The sequence below is a fragment of the Nerophis ophidion genome, linkage group LG19 (assembly GCF_033978795.1).
Source record: "Nerophis ophidion isolate RoL-2023_Sa linkage group LG19, RoL_Noph_v1.0, whole genome shotgun sequence".
Lineage (NCBI taxonomy): Eukaryota > Metazoa > Chordata > Actinopteri > Syngnathiformes > Syngnathidae > Nerophis > Nerophis ophidion.
The window spans coordinates 19,085,667-19,108,447 of NC_084629.1; the positions used below are offsets into that span (position 1 = coordinate 19,085,667).

The 22,781-nt window shown below is 40.8% G+C and overlaps 1 protein-coding gene across 2 annotated transcripts in view; it reads left to right on the forward strand.

The window, feature by feature from the left end:
- Positions 1-21,086, forward strand: part of LOC133538112 (diacylglycerol kinase beta-like) — a 117,720-nt gene extending 96,634 nt beyond the window's left edge. For both annotated transcript variants that reach the window (XM_061879432.1, XM_061879434.1), the window contains 5 exons: positions 2,156-2,246; positions 4,212-4,404; positions 12,611-12,731; positions 12,998-13,058; positions 18,255-21,086. In XM_061879432.1, the coding sequence (XP_061735416.1) occupies positions 2,156-2,246; positions 4,212-4,404; positions 12,611-12,731; positions 12,998-13,058; positions 18,255-18,347 (559 nt within the window). In that variant the 3' untranslated portion in view covers positions 18,348-21,086. The remainder of the gene's footprint in view (positions 1-2,155; positions 2,247-4,211; positions 4,405-12,610; positions 12,732-12,997; positions 13,059-18,254) is intronic.
- The last annotated feature ends 1,695 nt before the right edge of the window (positions 21,087-22,781 follow it).

The window sequence follows — 22,781 nt, forward strand, 5'->3', positions numbered from 1 at the left end:
TGTGAGCTACATGCTAAGATTATATTTTAAACATATTGCTAAGTTAGCAACATTAGCATAGCAATGTGAGCTACATGCTAACATTAGATTTGAACCATTTCTAAGTTAGCAACATTAGCATAGCTACGTGAGCTACATGCTAACTTTACATTGCAAACCTATTGGTAAGTTAAAAACAATTGCATAGCTATGTGTGCTACATGCCAACATTACATTTTAAACATATTGCTAGGTTAGCAACACTAGCATAGCTATGTGAGCTACTACCTTTTAACATCATACCAGGTTAGCAACACTTAGCATGGATATGTGAGCTACATCCCAACATTACATTTTAACATCCTGCTAGGTTAGCAACACAAGCATAGCTACTACATTTTAACATGCCAGGTTAGCAACACTACCATGGATATGTGACCTACATGTTAACATTACATTTTAAACATATTGCTAGGTAAGCATCATTAGCATAGCAATGTGAGCTACATGCTAACATTATATTTTAAACCTAATACTAGGTTAGCAACATCAGCATAGCTGTTTGCGCTAAATGCCAACATTACATTTTAACATCATTCAAGGTTAGCAACATTAGAAGAGCTATGTGAGTTACATGCTAATATTACATTTTAAACATATTGCTAGGTTAACAACATTAGCATAGTTGTATGAGCTAAATGCTAACATCAAATTTTAACATCATGCTAAGTTAGTAACATTAGCGTGGCTATGTTAGCTACATGCTAACATTACATTTTAACATCATTATAAGTTAGCAACACAAGCATAGCTATTTTAGCTACATGCTAACATTACATTTTAACATCATGTCACGTTAGCAACACTAGCTCAGCTATGTGAGCTCCATGATAACATTACATTTTACACATAATGCTGGGTTAGCAATGTTAGCATAGCTATATGAGCTACATGCCAACAATACATTTAACATCATCCAAGCTTAGCAACTATAGCATAGTTATATCAGCTCCATGCCAACATTACATTTCAAACATAATGCTAGGTTAGCAACATTAGCACAGCTATGTGAGCTACATGCTAACATTACATTTAACATCATCCAAGGTTAGCAACTACAGCATAGTTATGTCAGTTCCATGCCAATATTATACTTTAAACATAATGCTGTCAGGCTTGCCACTGACAATTTGTTTGTGTTTTAGTTTTTCCTCTGTGTGTGTTTAGTATTTCCTGTTTTCAGTCCTGTCAGCGCTCTTATTTTGTCTGTTTCCTGTTTTTTCCCTGTGCGCGGTTTTTCCCTCAGCTGCGGCTGATTGGCACGTGGCCACACCTGGTTTCAATCAGCCCACTCCTATTTTACTTGCTTTGTACCTCCAGTCAGTGCTGGATTATTGTCATGTATTGTCGCTCCCGCCGTGTCGTGCCATGTTGTGTTTTTGCAGCGTAGGGGTAAGCTATATTTGTTAGATGTTTGTAGCTTACTGTTTTTTGTTCCCTGCTTCCAGTTTGTTTTCATATTACAAGTACGACTTCTGTTTTCCTGCTCGCTACCCGCTAGCTTCCACGCTAGGCCCTTTTTGTTTTCGCTAGTTTCTATGCTAAGCTCCCTTCGTTTTCTAGCTGCCATGCTAGCTCTCTTAGTTGGTTATCCGCCGCATGCGTGCTTTTTGTTGTACCCCTTTGGTTTGTTCTTGTTTTAGTATCTTTATTAAATCATGTTTTCCTATTGCCTGCCTCCATCTCTGCATCTTGGGGTTCGTCACAAACTAACTCTGAAAAATGCTAGGTTAGCAACATTAGCACAGCTATGTGAGCTACATGCTAACATTGCCAGCATTATACACTACATACAATTCTCCTTCAGGACAACATTTTGAACAACCAAAGCGGAATTTTGGGTGTTTTTGCGACTAGTTTTGTCAATATTCAATGAATTTCTGTATTGTACACATTTTTAATTGTAGTTAAGGAAATATTTTACGTAAACTATGAGTTGTATCAAATATGATAATACAAGTCTTGTTTTTATTACAAATGTTTTTGTAATAAAAAATCAATATCTATCAATGACATCAATAATAGTGCATACAACAAGAAATTAATATCATTTTAAAAAGGATGCTGTTTTAATATTGCTATTAAAATTGGCCTTTTTTGATTGCTGTTTTGTCAGGATGAAAAACAAGCTGTGGTACTTTGAGTTTGGCACCACAGAGACTCTTTCTTCCACCTGCAAGAAGATCAACCAGTGCATCCAGGTGGAGGTGAGTCCTCCAATCAATGACATCATCGCCTTCTCATTTTACAGAATTTACACAATGATCTTTGACATCAACTGTAGTTAGCACGTGTTGTCTGATGGGAGTTTGAAGGCATCTGTTGGTAGATTGAAGGCATTTACTGGCAGTTTGAAGGCATCTGCTGGTAGTTTGAAGGCATTTACATGTAGTTTGAAGGCATTTTCAGGTAGTTTAAATGCATTTACTGGTAGTTTGAAGGCATGTAATGGTAGTTCAAAGGCATCTGTTGATAATTTAAAAGAATTGTCAAACTACCAATGGACACCTGCTAGTTAGGTGTCCATTGGTAGTTTGAGGGCATATACTGGTAGTAAGAAGGCATCTACTAGTAGTTTGAAAGAATACACTGGTAGTTAGAAGGCGTCCATTGTTAGTTTAAAGGCCCCTGCTGGTAGTTTAAAAGAATACGCTGGTAGTTGGAAGGCGTCCATTGTTAGTTTGAAGGCCCCTGCTGGTAGTTTAAAAGAATACGCTGGTAGTTGGAAGGCATCCATTGGTTGTTTGAAGGCATCAACTATTAGTTTGAAAGAATACACTGGTAGTTAGAAGGCTTCCATTGGTAGTTTGTAGGCATCTGCTGGTAGTAAGAAGGCATCTACTAGAAGTTTGAAAGAATACACTGGTAGTTGGAAGGCACCCATTGGTAGTTTGAAGGCATCTACTGGTAGCTTGAAATATTACACTGGTCGTTAGAAGACATCCATTGGTAGTTTGAAGGCATCTCCTGGTAGTTTGATAGGATAGGATAGGTCTTTATTGTCATTGCACAAGTACAAACTAAAACAAAACAACAATTTAATCACCACTCATTTCATGACTAGTTATATGTTTTAGTTCTAGTTATGTGTTCTAGTTTTAGTTCTAGTTATGTCTCTCGTTAGGATAGGATAGGCTAGGATAGGTCTTTATTGCCATTGCACAAGTACAACTAAACTTTGTTTTCAGCACAAACGTGTTCAAGATTAGACAAACAAACAGTGTACAGGGTTACAGAACAAGAACGCTGATGGGTCGCCATAAGGCGCACCGTAAAAGATGGGAAAAAGGTAAACGCTGGGGAAGGATGAGTAAAAAAATACAATTTTAGACTGGGCTCCTAAGGGGGCCCAGTCTGGAGTGGGAAAAAACCTCCATAGCAAAGCACATATTACAACATACATCTCGAGATATCTAGCAACAGAGGGAAGGTAGTTCAAGGTCATGGTGGTAGGCCGCAGCTCTCAGGCACTGACCATCCATTCATCACCCCTATGGGATTTGCGTCGAGAGCGTTGGGTTGGGCGGGGGGGGGGGTATGTGTGGCGTATATTTCTTTTGTGAATGTGTGTGTGTGTATGTAAGCCCGCAGTGTGTCTCTGTTCCGCGGCCTTGATGTATTATGCAGTCGCTAGTTCAAAGTCAACAACAACAGGTGTGTGTCCATGAGAGACAAGAAGGGAGTTTGTTGTGTCTTCACCACACCGTCCTTCGGGAGAGTCTCGAAGCCAGGGAAACAATCCAAGTTGGAATGATTTGTATGTGAGTGAAAATAAAATTTGCTTTTCACTCTAAATTGTCTACGAAGAATACATTGGTAGTTAGAAGATGTCCATTGGTAGTTTGAAGGCATTTTGTGGTAGTTTGAAAGAATACACTGGTAGTTAGAAGGCATATTGGTAGTTTTAAGGCATCTACTGTTAGTTTGAAAAATTACATTGGTAGTTAGAAGGCGTGCATCGGTAGAGTGTAGGCATCTACAGGTAGTTTGAAAGAATACACTGGGAGTTAGAAGGCGTCCATCGATAGTTTGAAGGCATCTACTGGTAGTTTGAAAGAGTACACTGGTAGTTAGAAGGCGTCTAAAGGCAGTTTGGAGGCATCGGCAGGTTGTTAGAAGGCGTCCATTGGTAGTTTGAAGACATCTACTGGTAGTTCCTTTGCGTCCTACAGTGTGATGGCATCATTTTGGACCTCAGCAACGCGTCCTTGGAAGGCGTGGCCGTGCTCAACATTCCCAGCATGCACGGAGGCTCCAACCTGTGGGGCGAGACCAAGAAGAGGAGGAAGTACAAGCGCATGAGCAGGAAGGTTCCTGACAGCAGAACCCTCACCGACCCCAATGAACTCAAGTTTTGCATACAAGGTGAGTGGTAGGAATAACAATCATATTATTATATTTATATATACTATAAGTTCTGCTTCAGAACAATAATTATTATTATTTATCCATCCATTTTCTACCGCTTATTCCCTTTTGACGTCGCGGGGGGCGCTGGTGCCTATCTCAGCTACATTCGGGCGGAAGGTGGTGTACACCTTGGACAAGTCGCCACTTCATTGAAGGGACACCACAGAAAGACAGACAACATTCACACTCACATTCACACACTAGGGCCAATCAACCTATCCCCAGGTGCATGTCTTTGGAGTTGGGAATTGAACCAGGGACTCTCGGGTCGCGCACAGCCACTCTTCCACTGCGCCAGCCGGTGGCTGACTAAATACTTTTTTGCCCCACTATATATATATATATATATATAACAAAAATATTATATGTAATAATACATCTAATAAATATATTATATCTAATAATATTATATCTAATAATATTGTATGTTGTTATATTTAATAATTTTATATCTTATTATATCCAACAATAATATTGTATCTAATAAAACGTCTCATGGATGATTCATTCTTCTATTTTTCTTAAGTGTCAAATGAGTCACGTTTGAGGAAGTCTTGTTTTAAAGGCCTACTGAATTGAGATTTTCTTATTTAAACAGGGATAACAGGTCCATTCTATGTGTCATATTTGATCATTTCGCGATATTGCCATATTTTTGCTGAAAGGATTTAGTAGAGAACATCCACGATAAAGTTCACAACTTACGGTGCTAAGAGAAAAGCCCTGCCTCTACCGGAAGTCGCAGACGATGACATCACATGTTGATGGCTCCTCCCATATTCACATTGTTTTTAATGGGAGCCTCCAACAAAAAGTGCTATTCGGACCGAGAAAACGACGATTTCCCCATTAATTTGAGCGAGGATGAAAGATTCGTGTTTGAGGATATTGATAGTGACGGACGAGAAAAAAATAAATAAATAAAAAAGTTTAAAAAAAAAAAACGCGATTGCATTGGGACGGATTCCGATGTTTTTAGACACATTTACTAGGTTAATTCTGGGAAATCCCTTATCTTTCTATTGTGTTGCTAGTGTTTTAGTGAGTTTAATATTACCTGATAGTCGGAAGGGTGTCTCCACGGGTGTCTTGACGCGCAGTGTCTCAGGGGAGTCGACGGCAGCTATGGACGGCACAAGCTCAGCTTTTCTCCGGTAAGAACTGACTTTTTAACCACAATTTTCTCACCGAAACCTGCTGGTTGACATGTGGTCGGGATCCATGTTCTCTTGACCACGCTCTGATCCATAGGAAAGTTTCACATCCAGGAATTTTGAACAAGGAATCACTGTGTGTTTGTGTGGCTAAAGGCTAAAGCTTCCCAACTCCATCTTTCTACTGTGACTTTTCCAATATTAATTGAACAAATTGCAAAAGATTTAGCAACATCCATCCATCCATTTTCTACCGCTTATTCCCTTTTGGGGTCGCGGGGGGCGCTGGCGCCTATCTCAGCTACAATCGGGCGGAAGGCGGGGTACACCCTGGACAAGTCGCCACCTCATCGCAGGGCCAACACAGATAGACAGACAACATTCACACTCACATTCACACACTAGGGCCAATTTAGTGTTGCCAATCAACCTATCCCCAGGTGCATGTCTTTGGAAGTGGGAGGAAGCCGGAGTACCCGGAGGGAACCCACGCATTCACGGGGAGAACATGCAAACTCCACACAGAAAGATCCCGAGCCTGGATTTGAACCCAGGACTGCAGGAACTTCGTATTGTGAGGCAGACGCACTAACCCCTCTGCCACCGTGAAGCCAGATTTAGCAACACAGATGTCCAAAATACTGTATAATTATGCCGTTAAAGCAGACGACATTTAGCTGTGTGTGTGTGCAGCGCTCATACTTCCTAAAAACCCGTGACGTCTTGCGTACACGTCATCATTACACAACGTTTCCAAGACGAAACTCCCGGGAAATTTAAAATTGTAAATTAGTAAACTAAAAGGTCCATATTGGCATGTGTTGCAATGTTAATATTTCATCATTGATATATAAACTATAAGACTGCTTGGTGGGTAGTAGTGGGTTTCAGTAGGCCTTTAAAATTGCAATTGGAATCCTTTTTTTTTTTTTATTGATATTTGTATTTTATAAACCTTTATTTATAAACTGCAACATTTACAAACAATCGAGAAATAATAATATTCAACGATTGGTATCCATCCTTTCATTATTATGGAGGTAAACGTCACCATGAGCTGACACAAAACACTTCCTGTTTAAACGGCGCGCTGATGGCGGAGTGGAAGCCGCCGCGCTCTCTCACGCCGCCGGACTCCGTGGAGAAAGCGTGAAAGAACGCTGCTGCTTCTCAGCGAGGTACAATCTAAAAATAGGCGCTTACATAAGGCAGCAATGCATGCTGGGGAGGACTTTGCCTTTGTTGTCAATGCCAGCGAATGACTCCATCAGTCAAGATTGATCAGGATTACGCAATAGATATATCATTATTGATTGATTGGTTGTTTTTTTCATCATAACAAAATTAGTGATATTATTCTTGTGAATCATTAGGGATTGTTTATTTTTTAATCCTAACAAAATTAAAAATACAATTATGGTGAATCATTAGAGATTGTTTATTTTTTAAAGCTTCTGTGAAAGGATTGCAGTCTACCTTGTCTGTATGCACATGTGTGATGTGAGCAAGTTTTAATGTTGTATATGTGATGTTTTATGTGTTTACTGTTTTTATTGAAACCTTGCTGCTACCCTCTTGGCCAGATCTCCCTTGGAAAAGAGATATTTGATCTCAATGGGATTTTACCTGGTTAAATAAAGGCTAAATAAAAAATAAAAATTAAAAATCATCACAAAATAATAATATAATTTTCTGAATCATCTAGTGAAGGAATATTATTCCTTATAACTACAACAAAACTATTTAATCACCACTCATTTCATGACTAGTTATGTGTTTTAGTTCTAGTTATGTGTTCTAGTTTTAGTTATGTGTTCTAGTTCTAGTTATGTCTCTCGTTAGGATAGGATAGGCTAGGATAGGTCTTTATTGTCATTGCACAAGTACAACAAAACATTGTTTTCAGCACAAACCTGTTCAAGATTAGACAAACAAACAGTGTACAGGGTTACAGAACAAGAACGCTGATGGGTCGCCATAAGGCGCCCCGTAAAAGATGGGAAAAAGGTAAACGCTGGGGAAGGATGAGTAAAAAAATACAACACTGGACCCCCTTATGAGCCCAGTCTGGAGTGGGAAAAAAAACTCCATAGCAAAGCACATGTACATATTACAATATGCATCTCGAGATATCTAGCAACAGAGGGAAGGTAGTTCAAGGTCATGGTGGTAGGCCGCAGCTCTCAGGCGCTGACCATCCATTCATCACCCCTACGAGATTTGCGTCAAGGGCGTTGGGTTGGGGGGGGGGGGGGGGGGGGGGGGGGGGGGTAGGTGTATGTGTGGCGTATATTTTTGTGTGTGTGTGTGTGTGAGCCCGTAGTGTGTCTCTGTCTTATAGTTATGTATTCTAGTCTCGTTATGTGTTCTAGTTTTAGTTGTGTTCTAATTTTAGTTATGAGTTTTAGTTCGAGTTATGTCTCTTGTTATGTCTTATAATTCTACTTATGTCATCAAGTTATAGTTATGTCTTATGGTTGTAGTTGTAGTTATGTCTCTAGTTCTAGTTATGTCTTCTAGTGCTAATTATTTGTTCAACTTCTAGTTGTCCGTTCTAGTTATAGTTATGTCTTGTAGTTGTAATTTTGTCTTCTAATTCCATTTATGAGTCTAGTTCTAACTATTTGTATTAGTTCGTTATAGTTACATTAGTTCCCTATATTTCTTCTAGCTCTAGTTATGTATTTTAGTTTCAGTTATTCTTTTTTGTTATAATTATGGGTAATAGTTCTAGTTATGTGTTGTAGTCCTAGTCATGTGTACTCGTAAACTAGTTATAGTATTATAGTACCAGTTATTGGCACTAGTTTATGTATGTATTCCAATACTAGTTATGTAAACTAGTTGTAGTTATGTTGTCTCCTAATAGTTATGTTTTCTAGTGCTAGTTATGTATTTTAGTTTGAGCTATGTTTACTATCACTAGTTATGTGTACTAGTTATATTTATGTCATCGAGTACTAGTTGTATACACAAGTTTACGTTTCCTCTTTTATTCATTATATTACTAGTTATGTGTTCTAGTTTGCTTTATGTCTTGTAGTACTACTTATGTGTATTGTTTTAGTTATATATTTGCATACTAGTTGAGTAAACTAGTTTTAGTTGTATATTTGCATACTAGCTGTGTAAACTAGTTTTAGTTATGTATTCTGGCACTGGTTATGTGTACTAAGTTTAGTTATGGGTTTCAGTCATATGTATGTGTTTTAGTTCTAGTTTATGTAAATAAGTGTACTAGTTCTACTTATGTCTTTCAATACTAGTTATGCACACTGGTTTTAGTTATGTATTATTGTACTAATTATGTATTATATTACTAGTTTTGTGTATGAGTTGTAGTTATGTAAACAGGTTGTAGTTGTGTATTTTAGTAGATATGTATTATATTGCTATATTATGTGTATTTTTACTAGTTATATATTTATGTTATGTCTTTTAGTACTAATTTTATTTAGTTGTTCTTAATATGCCCTATTGTACTAGTTATGTATTAGATGAAAGCACAAATCAACACTTGCAGGGCATTACTGCCTGACGCACCTCCGACAGTGCCATGTGGTGCCGGCTGCAGGGTCATCAGCCGGGAGCCACCCTTCACGGATGTTTCGCTCCTTTAATCCCGGAACATCTCTGGGTGGTGGAGCAGCGACAGGGACGTCTCCCCGCCGCCCCCTGCAGCCAGCTAAAGGATCCATACTGTACCCACATTCCAACCCCGGTGTTATTGCTGCTGTGTATATGGAAAGAGTCCTAAAGGACTATGCATGGCAGGGACGTCCATCTCCCTGAGTCAAGCGAAGGCCTGACCGCATACCCTAACATGGGTCTCGGGGTGCTGCTATTCCAGCACCCCGAGACCCATGTTACTTCCCCCTGTCTACACACCCTGCTTTCCCCAAGCCTTGTCGTTTCTTCTGAGCCACAACCAGAAGCTCCCTTGTTCTGCCTCCTCTGCCAGGGCTTTGAGGGCCTTCTTTAGATTGGAGCCTCTGATCCCGAGGGACTTTAGGAGCCGCTGGGTGGACGCTCCAGTGTAGCCTCTACAGCCAACTTCTACTGGATAGGTGAAGGGCCTCCTTCCTGCTTGTGCGCAGTCGCTTGCCAGCTCTGAATACTTGTCACTCTTTCTTTCAAAAGCAGCCTCCATTCCCTCTTCCCATGATACCGTTAGCTCCACCATGATGACAGTTTTACTAGAGGTGGACCACAGGACAATGTCTGGGCGTAACAAGGTTGTTGTAATCTCTTGAGGGAACTTCAACTGACGATCTAGATCAGCCCTCATGCTCCACTCGCCGCCAGCTGACAGGAGGGACTGGATGCTCTTGCTGCTGCTGCAAGGCTGGCCACCTTGCTTGACAAACTTAATCAACCTCTGTGCTGTTCCCGGAGTGGCCCCATTTGCTTCCACTCTGCGTGCCTCCAGAATTTCAGCCAGCTTCCGCAGGACGCGGTCGTGCCGCCAACCATACCGGCCCTGCGACAAAGCCACCTTGCAGCCAGAAAGAATGTGATGCAAGCTTGGGTTTTGGGAGTCACAGAGCTGGCAGATCACCTCTGCCCCGTACCACACATGCAAGTTCCTGGGACTGGGGAGGGTATCGTACGTGGCCCTGATGAGGAAACTTAGCCTCGCCTGGGGCATCTTCCATATGTCTGCCCACGTAACAACTCTGTTGACAACGGCCTCCCAATTAGTCCATCTCCCCTGCTGCTGTTGGCCCACAGCCTTGATCATATAGCTCTCCTCTTCCATCTTGACCACTTCTGAGATCACCAGATCTTTTCTTTCCTTCCTTGAGGCTTTGGACCACATCTTGGGTGCTGTTCCCCATCCGAAGCCGGCTCTGCCAGACTGTATCTGTCCTACCATCTCCTGGTGTTTCAGCCGGACGATGGCCTGGTCTACTGTCTGCATAGCATTCCACTTACGCCCTGTACAGACTTGGGTCTTGGTGTTACGGACAGACGGATCAGGTGAGTCTCTGAGCTCGAACACGAGCCTTACCTTCTCCTGTTTGTAGCCCAAGCTGATGGATTTCAGTGGCAGCTTCAGAATGGCTCTTCCAAACAGTGCCGTGTTGGAAAGACATCTGGGAAGGCCCAGCCATTTGCGGATGTAGTTATTGGCTTTTGAGTCCATTTTGAGGACTGTTGTGGAGGTGATGTCGCACAACTTCAAGGGCCACATCAGGCGATGGTATAAGGTGAACTGGTAACACCAGATCTTGAATTTCCCTGGAAGATAACTTTGATCTATTTTGTTCAGGCCATATATTACTAGTAATGTGTACTAGTACTATTTATTTCTTCTAGTACCAGTTATGTATTATATTACTAGTAATGTGTAAGTGTACTAGTTATGCTTTTAGTTGTAGTTATGTCATCTAGTAATAGTTTTGTAAACTAACTGATTTGTACTTGTTATGTAGTCTATTAGTAGTTATATGTAGTACTTCTAGTTATGTATTTTAGTGTTTGTTATGGCTTATAGCTGTCTGCTAGTACTAGTTATGTAAACTAGTTATGTAAACTAGTTCTAGTTTTAGTTATATCTTCAGGAAACAGTTATATATTGTAGTAGTAATTATGTGTAAAAGTTCTAGGTATGTCTTGTAGTACTAATTGTGTGTACCAGTTGTAGTCATGTGTGTAAAAACAAGTTTGTTGATTCAGGTGTGGGTCCATTTTGCAAGTGAACCTAATGAAGTGTCTGGTGAGAGTGCGTTAAAAACACACTATCTTATCATGTTATGGCGGCCATGTTTGTGTGTTTTTCCACTGGCCACAACACGCCTGTTCTTGTCTGTTGGGGGTCGCTGGGAGATGGCGGACAGTAAGTGCGGCTCTGAAGGAGGCGGTTAGGTCGAAAGTCGGCACAGCGCTTGGTCGTCTGACCAAGTTTTTATTACTCATTCTCAACACTAAACTGCCTGCCGTGAAGAACAACAACAACAAAAATCCAAAACAAGAACAACAATGAGAACAGCAAATAACAGCAACAAGAAGAACAAAACAACAAAAACAGCAGAAAAACAAGAACAACAAAAGACAGAAACAAGAAGAACAACAAGAACATTAACACAACAAAACCAACAAAAACAGCAACAAGAAGAACAACAAGAACATAAACACAACAACAAAAAACAGCAACAAGAATGTGAAAAAACAGTACAATAACAACAAAAAACAGCAACAAGAACATAAACAAAACAACAAAAAACTGCAACAAGAACAAGAAAAAGAAGAAGAACAACAACAAAAACAACAAAAGAAGAGCAATAACAGCAACTAAAACAAGAACAACAACAAAAACAAGAAAAGAACAACAAGTAAAACATAAAACAGCTAGAACAAAAAGAACAACAACAAAAACAAGAAGAAAAACAACAAAAACAACAAGAACAAAACACAGCAAAAACAAGAAGAAAAGAACAACAAAAGCTGCAAAAACAACAAAAAACAGCAAAAACAAGAAGAAAAGAACAACATAAAACAGCAATGACATGAAGAACAACAAAACCTACAAAAAGAAAATAACAAAAGCTGCAAAAACAATAAAAAAACAGCAAAAACAAGAAGAAAATAAAAACATAAAATAGCAAGGACAAGAAGAACAACAAAAACAAGACGACAACAACAACGAAAGCTGCAAAAACAAGAAGTAAAGAACAACATATTATAAAAAAGGACAAGAAGAACAAAAAAAACAGGAAAAACAACAAGAAAAGAACAACCACAACAACATAAAACAGCAACAACAAAAACAAGAAGAAAAACAACAATTACAACAAGAACAAAAAACAGCAAAGACAACAAGAACAACATAAAACAGCAAAAACAAGAAGAAGAACAAGAACAACAAAAAACAAGAACAACAACAACATTGATAAGAAGAAGAACACCAACAATAAGAAGAAGGCTGCAGTCAACCTGTTGGGCCACTCGAAGGCGACTTGATTGAACAAGATGGCCGCTAACAAACTTTGTTGTTGTTGTTGCAGACTTCAGTGACCAGCTGCTGGAGGTGGTGGGTCTGGAAGGTGCCATGGAGATGGGTCAGATCTACACGGGACTGAAGAGCGCCGGACGTCGGCTGGCTCAGTGCACCAGTGTAACCATCAGGTGGAACAACTTCTAGCATCATCGTATATGCACAGATGCTCACTTTTTCCATCATAAATATGAACATATATGACACAGATGTTCACTCTCCACTTCTTCTAACATTTGCAAGTATAACAGTCCTTGGTCTAGCAACATTAATTGGTTCCAGACCCTAAGACCGTGATAAGTGAATTTCCGCCAAGTCTATCTGAATAACTTGTTATATTGTCTTTTTTCCCACAATGCACCTGTAACGTCCTCCCTGGTCTGCTGGGTCCTCACAGGACTTCGAGACCACTGCCCATGCAGATTGATGGCGAGCCCTGGATGCAGACCCCATGCACGGTGACTTCCTACTCAAATACAGGAAGTGATATAGAATTGGAGGGTACACGTCGGTTTTTAAGTTGGCATCTGAAAGATGATGCCAAATGCTTTGATATACTAAATTACTTTCTATGTTACGTACCTATGTTTTTTAATTCTGTTTTCAAAATGAAGACTCTTGTCAACACTGAGTGGCAGTATGTACTGTGTACATATATATCTATATATATATATATATATATATATATATATATATATATATATATATATAACGCATTGTGAGGGTCTGCTGGGAACGTCTGGCAGAGTCTCCTGTCAGACAAAGTTTCAATTCCCACCTCCGGAAGAACTTTGAACATGTCACGAGGGAGGTGCTGGACATTGAGTCCGAGTGGACCATGTTCCGCACCTCTATTGTCGAGGCGTCAGATCGGAGCTGTGGACGCAAGGTAGTTGGTGCCTGTCGGGGCTGCAATCCTAAAACCCCTTGGTGGACACCAGCGGTGAGGGATGCCGTCAAGCTGAAGAAGGAGTCCTATCGGGTCCTTTTGGCTCATAGGACTCCGGAGGCAGTGGACAGGTACCGACAGGCCAAGCGGTGTGCAGCTTCAGCGGTCGCGGAGGCAAAAACTCGGACATGGGAGGAGTTCGGGGAAGCCATGGAAAACGACTTCCGGACGGCTTCGAAGCGATTCTGGACCACCGTCCGCCGCCTCAGGAAGGGGAAGCAGTGCACTATCAACACCGTGTATGGTGCGGATGGTGTTCTGCTGACCTCAACTGCGGATGTTGTGGATAGGTGGAAGGAATACTTCGAAGACCTCCTCAATCCCACCAACACGTCTTCCTATGAGGAAGCAGTGCCTGGGGAATCTGTGGTGGACTCTCCTATTTCTGGGGCTGAGGTCGCTGAGGTAGTTAAAAAGCTCCTCGGTGGCAAGGCCCCAGGGGTGGACGAGATCCGCCCGGAGTTCCTTAAGGCTCTGGATGCTGTGGGGCTGTCTTGGTTGACAAGACTTTGCAGCATCGCGTGGGCATCGGGGGCGGTACCTCTGGATTGGCAGACCGAGGTGGTGGTTCCTCTCTTTAAGAAGGGGGACCGGAGGGTGTGTTCCAACTATCGTGGGATCACACTCCTCAGCCTTCCCGGTAAGGTTTATTCAGGTGTACTGGAGAGGAGGCTACGCCAGATAATCGAACCTCGGATTCAGGAGGAACAGTGTGGTTTTCGTCGTGGAACTGTGGACCAGCTCTATACTCTCGGCAGGGTTCTTGAGGGTGCATGGGAGTTTGCCCAACCAGTCTACATGTGCTTTGTGGACTTGGAGAAGGCATTCGACCGTGTCCCTCGGGAAGTCCTGTGGGGAGTGCTCAGAGAGTATGGGGTATCGGACTGTCTTATTGTGGCGGTCCGTTCCCTGTACGATCAGTGCCAGAGCTTGGTCCGCATTGCCGGCAGTAAGTCGAACACATTTCCAGTTAGGGTTGGACTCCGCCAAAGCTGTCCTTTGTCACCGATTCTGTTCATAACTTTTATGGACAGAATTTCTAGGCGCAGTCAAGGCGTTGAGGGGTTCCGGTTTGGTAACCGCAGGATTAGGTCTCTGGTTTTTGCAGATGATGTGGTCCTGATGGCTTCATCTGACCGGGATCTTCAGCTCTCGCTGGATCGGTTCGCAGCCGAGTGTGAAGCGACCGGAATGAGAATCAGCACCTCCAAGTCCGAGTCCTTGGTTCTCGCCCGGAAAAGGGTGGAATGCCATCTCCGGGTTGGGGAGGAGACCTTGCCCCAAGTGGAGGAGTTCAAGTACCTAGGAGTCTTGTTCACGAGTGAGGGAAGAGTGGATCGTGAGATCGACAGGCGGATCGGTGCGGCGTCTTTAGTAATGCGGACGTTGTACCGATCCGTTGTGGTAAAGAAGGAGCTGAGCCGGAAGGCAAAGCTCTCAATTTACCGGTCGATCTACGTTCCCATCCTCACCTATGATCATGAGCTTTGGGTCATGACCGAAAGGATAAGATCACGGGTACAAGCGGTCGAAATCAGTTTCCTCCGCCGTGTGGCGGGGCTCTCCCTTAGAGATAGGGTGAGAAGCTCTGCCATCCGGGAGGAACTCAAAGTAAAGCCGCTGCTCCTTCACATCGAGAGGAGCCAGATGAGGTGGTTCGGGCATCTGGTCAGGATGCCACCCGAACGCCTCTCTAGGGAGGTGTTTAGGGCACGTCCAACCGGTAGGAGGCCACGGGGAAGACCCAGGACACGTTGGGAAGACTATGTCTCCCGGCTGGCCTGGGAACGCCTCGGGATCCCCCGGGAAGAGCTAGACGAAGTCTCTGGGGAGAGGGAAGTCTGGGTTTCCCTACTTAGTCTGTTGCACCCGCGACCCGACCTCGGATAAGCGGAAGATGATGGATGGATGGATGGATATATATATATATATATATATATATATATATATATACATATATATATATATATATATATATATATATATATATATATATATATATATATATATATATATATATACCGTATATTACCAAGTAAACGCCTTTGTGCAAATAACCGCCCATGTCCTAATAGCCACCCGAGGTCTGAGCCCATTTTGTGAATTAAACGCCTCTTTCTAATAATGTATAGCGGTACACCACAACTGATGGACGGGAATACTTTAAGGGGGAAGAAGAACAGAAAGTTTGACTTAAAGTTCAAGCTAGCAGTTGGGAAATATGCGGAGCAGAATTCTGGTTTGGCAGCGGCCAGGCAGACTAACTTTGACCCAAAATGTGTACGTGAATGGAAACAAAAATAGGGAGAACTACTATCTTAGTCGGTAATCGATGGAAAACGGGCTCGCTTATCTGGCGGAGGTAGGAAGAAAGTGAGCGACGAGCTTGATGCTAATTTGTGTCAGTGGACACATCACGTTTGTGGACTGAACCACCGTGTCTCCCGCAAAATTATCTGCATTAAGGCCGAAGAGTTGTATGCCACCGCGAGTGACACGAGAGACACCGGGGTGGTGTTTGGTGCAACGAGTGGCTGGCTTAATCGATTCCTGCGTCGGAACAACTTTACCCTCAGGAGGAGAACAACTGTTGCACAGAAGGACGCTCCCGTCAAGATTGTCAACTTCCTCGTTTTCTCTACTAAACAGATAGAGGCCAAGAAAATCCATGCCAAGAATATCATCGCCATGGATGAAACAGCCGTCTGATTTGACATGGTTGGTTTTAGTACGGCCAATGAGAGGGGCGCCCGCTCCATCTGCCTCAAAACCACCGGCCAGGGGGAAGCCACGGTGGCTCTTGCAGCCAAAGCAGACGGGACCAAGCTGAAGCCTTACATTGTGTTTAAAGGTGCTGTCCGTGATGTAAAGGCTATGCAGAGCATCCCCGGGGTGATCATAGCTTCCTCCAAGAATGGCTGGTTTAATGATGACCTGACAAAGGATTGGCTCCAGAGGGCTTTGGGGAAATTTCACTTCGGATCGAGGCTACTTGCATAGGACTCGTACCGATGCCATAGCAGCGAGGCCACGAAGGCAGAGCTCAAAAGGGGCTACAACTTTACAATGGCTGTTATATCTGGAGGTTGCACAAAGTACCTGCAGGCCCCCGATGTTGTGTGGAATGGCCCTTTCATAGTGCAGCTCCGTGACTACTATGATAACTGGATGGCTGGTTATAAAGACAAGACCTACACCAAGTCAGGGAACCTGAGAGCCCCTTCCCGCCGCCTCCTGGTCGACTGGGTCCTGGGAGCCTGGGATGCTCTGGATCGGTACACTCTGATTAACTCATTCAAGGTAGGCTGGCTGGCCGTGTGTATGTGTGTGTGTGTGGGTGTGTTGCAAACAGTAGCCATAGCTGATTGTTGCTTTCTAGTATCCTACAAGGTGTGTGGGCTGACGGTGGCAGCTGATGGGAGTGAGGATCAGCTCATTTAGTGCCTCAAGGAGGGACAGCCATGTCAGGCAGGCAGAGAGATGCTGTTGAGGGCTAGACAGCAGGGTGCTGCTGTGGTTCAGGAAGAGGAGGAGAGTGATGAGGAACAGCAGTTCCTCAATGAACTTGTGATTGAAGAGGCGGACGATGATGAGAGGGTTGAGGTAGAGGAGGGGGAGGAAGAGGAGGAGGAGGAGGAGGATGAGTGGGTCTGAGTTGCATTTGGGGTTGCGTTTGCAGCAATATTATTGATTTTATGGTTTTATAGAGTACTTGGTACCAAAATTGTATTTTTCATGTATGCTGCTTTATTTAAAACTTGGAATACTGGAGCCTTTATTTTTATTTAAGTGAGACTATTATTGTTCTGTTTTGATGGTGGGTTTTATACTTGAGTACTTGGCACCATAATTGTATTTTTCCCGGTAGGTTGCTTTATTTAAAAAACTTTATTTATTTTCAGTATTGGTATTCTATTTGACAATTGTTGCACTACTGCCATGTTGAGGCCTTGTTGGTCTCTTGTCTTTTGATAGTCTTGTTTTTTTGTTTGTATGTTTACAATAGCTTTTACATTTTAAGTTTTTTTATACGAAAAGAAAATACTGGACAGTAACCATTGTAATCAAATAATGGCCTGGTGCAGGCTGGTTCAAAAACAAATAAAAGCCTTGTGCAAATAACCAAATGCTCCTTTTAAACGCCCGTCTCCAAAAATGATTTTGTGGAATAAACGCCCGGGCTACTATTTGGTAATATACGGTATACTGTATATATATATATACACAGTGTGTGTGTGTGTGTGTGTGTGTGTGTGTGTGTGTGTGTGTGTGTGTGTGTGTGTGTGTGTGTGTGTGTGTGTGTGTGTGTGTGTGTGTGTGTGTGTGTGTGTGTGTGTGTGTGTGTGTGTGCGTGCATGTGTGTGTGTGTGTGTTGTTTTTTATTTCATTTTATTATTTTTGTTAATCAGATATTTGTATAATTTTTCACACTGACTGCCACCAATTCAGGGTGTGTGTAAAAAAAAAAGTGTCTTCATTATCTCTTTATTGTCTTTTTAGTTTTTGCAATTAAATGCAGATGATCAAATATTATGGAAGTTCTACCCGTCCTAAAGTCTAAAAGTACTGTAAAACTTTTAAAGTAGAACTTGGAGTAAATCCAAGACGCAGGAAGGTTTGTGTACTTGAGTATATTTGGGAAGGATGAAGAGTGCCGTCAGAAGGAAGCGTCATGTGACCTTGTGTGGGTTCTCTGCTTGTCCAGATCCGCATCACGCACAAGAACCGAGTTCCCATGCTGCTGGGTCTGCCACAGAGGACACCGTTCTTCTTCTTCCACAAGCGCAGTCGGGACTAAAAGGCGTCCACAAGCGCCACTATATTTTAAGACGCGCCACGATGCCTGCTGAGAAGAAGTTCTTCATGAAGGACACAAAGCTGCTGCTTGTGGCCAGAAGAAGAATACATTCTTCATCCACCATTCAAGATTTTCTTGGAACAACCACGAAGTGTGGACTTGAAATGTTGCGATCAGATCTTGGAAATGCTCCAATCACCGGACTTCCTCTCAGGGACGGACTTCCAGACCTGTGCCTGTCTCATTGGTCCAAGTCCTGCAGGACTCCTTCTAAATCTATCCTACCTTTTCACTATGGAAGGTCACAAGGACATAAAGAAATAATTCTTAAAATCATTTTTAATGTGTCAAAAATTCATTAAAATTGGAATAAATAAACAAATGCATAATAAGTTAAAGTAAATTTGTTTATGTTTAATTATTTAACAATTAAAACATTTGTAATAATAAAAAAAACATAACAATTTAATTATTTATTTTTCATTATTTCATGTTTTAATTAATTATTTCATTGTTCAAAAAGTTTAAAGCCTTATTAAAATATTGATTAAATGGGCAACATTTTTGTATCGTGATTAAATTAAGGGATTATTTAGGCAATAATTTAAATATTCATTTTCCCAATTCAATTAAGTATTTAATAAATGTAATAAATATTTTCATATTTAATTAATTAATTTATGATTTATTTATTTATTGTTTTATTTTTTAATTGTGAATGTTTTAAGCCTTAATTATTGATTGAATTGACAGTTCTTTTGTATCACGATTAAATTAAGGATTTATTTTAGCATTAATTTTAATATTTATTTTTACAATTCAATTATTTATTCTATTAACAATGTATTAAATGTTTTATATATTTAATAAATTGATTTACGATTTATTATTTCATGTTTGAATTATTCCACAATTTAATAGATTGTTAATTTAAATTAACCGTTTTTAATACATACTTTTTTCACGATTGAAACAGTAATTTCAACATTTAATTACTGTAATGATTTGGCAATTGAATGATTTATTCATTATTTAATGAACATGTGTGTCAGCATTAATGAAGCGCCGAGCCACACATTTTTAAAGTAATTGAATCATGAAATAATTTATTAAAATTTTGATGTAAATAGTGTAATAGTTAAATCAATAACTGATTGCATATTGAATTAATGAAATACATTGTGAAATAATTCAACAGTAAAAACGTTAAATGTTAAATTAATCAATGACACGTCATCACACATTTATATTTTTTTAATTCCAATTTTAATGAACTAATGACACATTCAGGTCATTATTTAATGATTTCATTCTTTATTTTCGACCCTCCATGAATGCTTCACTGCCAGAGAATGTCACCAACATGTCTGCACTGATATCAATAATTAATATTTGTAAATATGATCATATATACAGTGCAGAGAAATTTAATATTTGGTCACTTTTTAAGGCCCCTTCTTTTTCCTTCTACTTTTTTCATATTTGCACTAAAACTTAGAGAGATTATCTTTCCTTCCACAGCAAAACCCATAAAAATTAAACACTATCTTTCCAAATAATTATTATTGTAGCACCTGAAAAATAACTAGAACATTTGATAGGCCCGCCATCTGTGCCCTGGACCTCTGGCCGGGGGTTGCCGTACTTTGAAGATGGTGCCTAGTGTCCGAATCCGTGTGTTTTAGGTATAACTGGACAAACTGAGCGACAGAGTTAGCCTAAAATGTTAGCATGCACACATTAAAATGCTAACACATAGCATGTGTGCTCACATTTCAAGTAACACGTCTGTAAGGTGAATGGCTGTGGAAATAGATGAAAAAGTTATTATGCTTAGGTTAGCTTGCTAGCATGGTATCGTTTGCATGACTCGAGTAAAAGGTTGCAAAACTAGCTCAAAAAGTTAGCAAGCAAATGTTAGCATGCTATCAGTTAGCATCTGTCACATACCAAGTTATATGACTGTAAGGTGTATGGCTGTCTAATTAGAGAGAAAAAAATTAAAGTTAGTAAAAACGTTAGCATGTTAATAATAAAAGTTAGCATGCTTACGTTAGCTTGCTGGCATGCTATCGTTTGCATGCTAACAATTAACAAGTGTCACATACCAAATTATATGAGTCTGGATTAAAAGGTAGCAAAACTAGCTCAAAAAGTTAGCATGCTAACGTTAGCATGCTATCAGTTAGCATATGTCACATACCAAGTTATATGACTGTAAGGTGTATGGCTGTCTAATTAGACAGAAAAACCAGAGTTAGAAAAAAATTTAGCATGTTAATAATAAAAGTTAGCTTGATATCATGCTATCGTTTGCATGCTAACAGTTAACAAGTGTCACGTACCAAGTTATACGACTCTGGAATAAACTGTAGCAAAACTAGCTCAAAAAGTTAGCGTGCTATCAGTCAGCATGTGTCACATACCAAGTTATGACTGTATGGTGTATGGCTGTCTAATTAAACAGAAAAAAAACTAAAGTTAGCATGTTAATAATAAAAGTTAGCATGCTTGATTTAGGTTGCTAACGTTTGCATGCTAACAGTTAACAAGTGTCACGTACCAAGTTATATGACTCTAGGGTAAACTGTAGCAAAACGAACTGAAATGGAAATACATAAAAATTGTATCATGCTTAAGTTAGCTACCAAGTTATATGACTGTAAGGTGTATGGCTGTCTAATTAGAGAGAAAAAAACTAAAGTTCGCATTTTAATAATAAAAGTTATCACGCTTTAAGGCCTACTGAAATGAGATTTTATTTAAACGGGGATAGCAGGTCCATTCTATGTCATACTTGATCATTTCGCGATATTGCCATATTTTTGCTGAAAGGATTTAGTAGAGAACATCCACGATAAAGTTCGCAACTTTTGGCCGCTAACAGAAAAGCCCTGTCTTTAACGGAAGTCGCAGACGATGACGTCACATGTTGATGGCTCCTCACATATTCACATTGTTTTTAATGGGAGCCTCCAACAAAAACAGCTATTTGGACCGAGAAAACGACAATTTCCCCATTAATTTGAGCGAGGATGAAAGATTCGTGTTTGAGGATATTGATAACGACGAACTAGAAAAAAAAAAGTTTAAAAAAAAAAACGCGATTGCATTGGGACGGATTCCGATGTTTTTAAACACATTTACTAGGATAATTCTGGGAAATCCCTTATCTTTCTATTGTGTTGCTAGTGTTTTAGTGAGTTTAACAGTACCTGATAGTCGGAGGTGTGTGTCTCCACGGGTGACTTGACGCGCAGTGTCTCAGGGGAGTCGACGGCAGCTTTATGGATGGCACAAGCTCAGCTGATCTCCGGTAAGTGGCGACTTTTTACCACAATTTTCTCACCGAAACTTGCTGGTTGACATTCGGACAGGATTCATGTTCGCTTGACCACTCTGATCCATAGTAAAGTTTCACCTCCAGGAATTTTAAACAAGGAATCACCGTGTGTTTGTGTGGCTAAAGGCTAAAGCTTCCCAACTCCATCTCTCTACTGTGACTTCTCCATTATTAATTGAACAAATTGCAAAAGATTCAGCAACACAGATGTCCAAAATACTGTGTAATTATGCGGTTAAAGCAGACGACTTTTAGCTGTGTGTGTGTGCAGCGCTCATATTTCCTAAAAACCCGTGACGTCTTGCGTACACGTCATCATTACGCGATGTTTTCAAGACGAAACTCCCGGGAAATTTAAAATTGTAATTTAGTAAACTAAAAAGTCCGTATTGGCATGTGTTGCAATGTTAATATTTCATCATTGATATATAAACTATAAGACTGCATGGTCGGTAGTAGTGGGTTTCAGTAGGCCTTTAAGTTAGCTTGCTGGGCAGCACGGTGAAAGAGGGGTTAGTGTGTCTGCCTCACAATACGAAGGGCCCGACTTGTCCTGGGTTCAATCCCGGGCTCAGAATCTTTCTGTGTGGAGTTTGCAAGTCCTCCCCGTGAATGTGTGGGTTCCCTCCGGGTATGAGGTAACGACTTGTCCAGGGTGTACCCTGCCTTCCGCCCGATTGTAGCTGAGATAGGCAACAGCGCCGCCTGCGATCCCAAAAGGGAATAAGCGGTAGAAAATAGATGGAAGTTAGCTTGCTAGCACTGCTATTGTTTGCATGCTAACAGTTAACAAGTGTCACATACCAAGTTATATGACTGTAAGGTGTAAGGCTGTCTAATCTAGCATGCTAACATTAGCATGTTAGCAGTTAACACAGCAAGTTATTATTTTTAATGGGGTATTTCAATAATATTAATTATTATTAAGGTGCTACAATAACATTATCATTATTATTATTATGGAAGTATAGAACTTTTACCAACAAGGTGGTGGTATTAATAAGAATATTTAATGAAAAAAAAGGATGTTTTGGTGTGGATGCTGACTTGGACACATTTCATGGTGACCCTTGTGTCGCCTTAACGCTCCT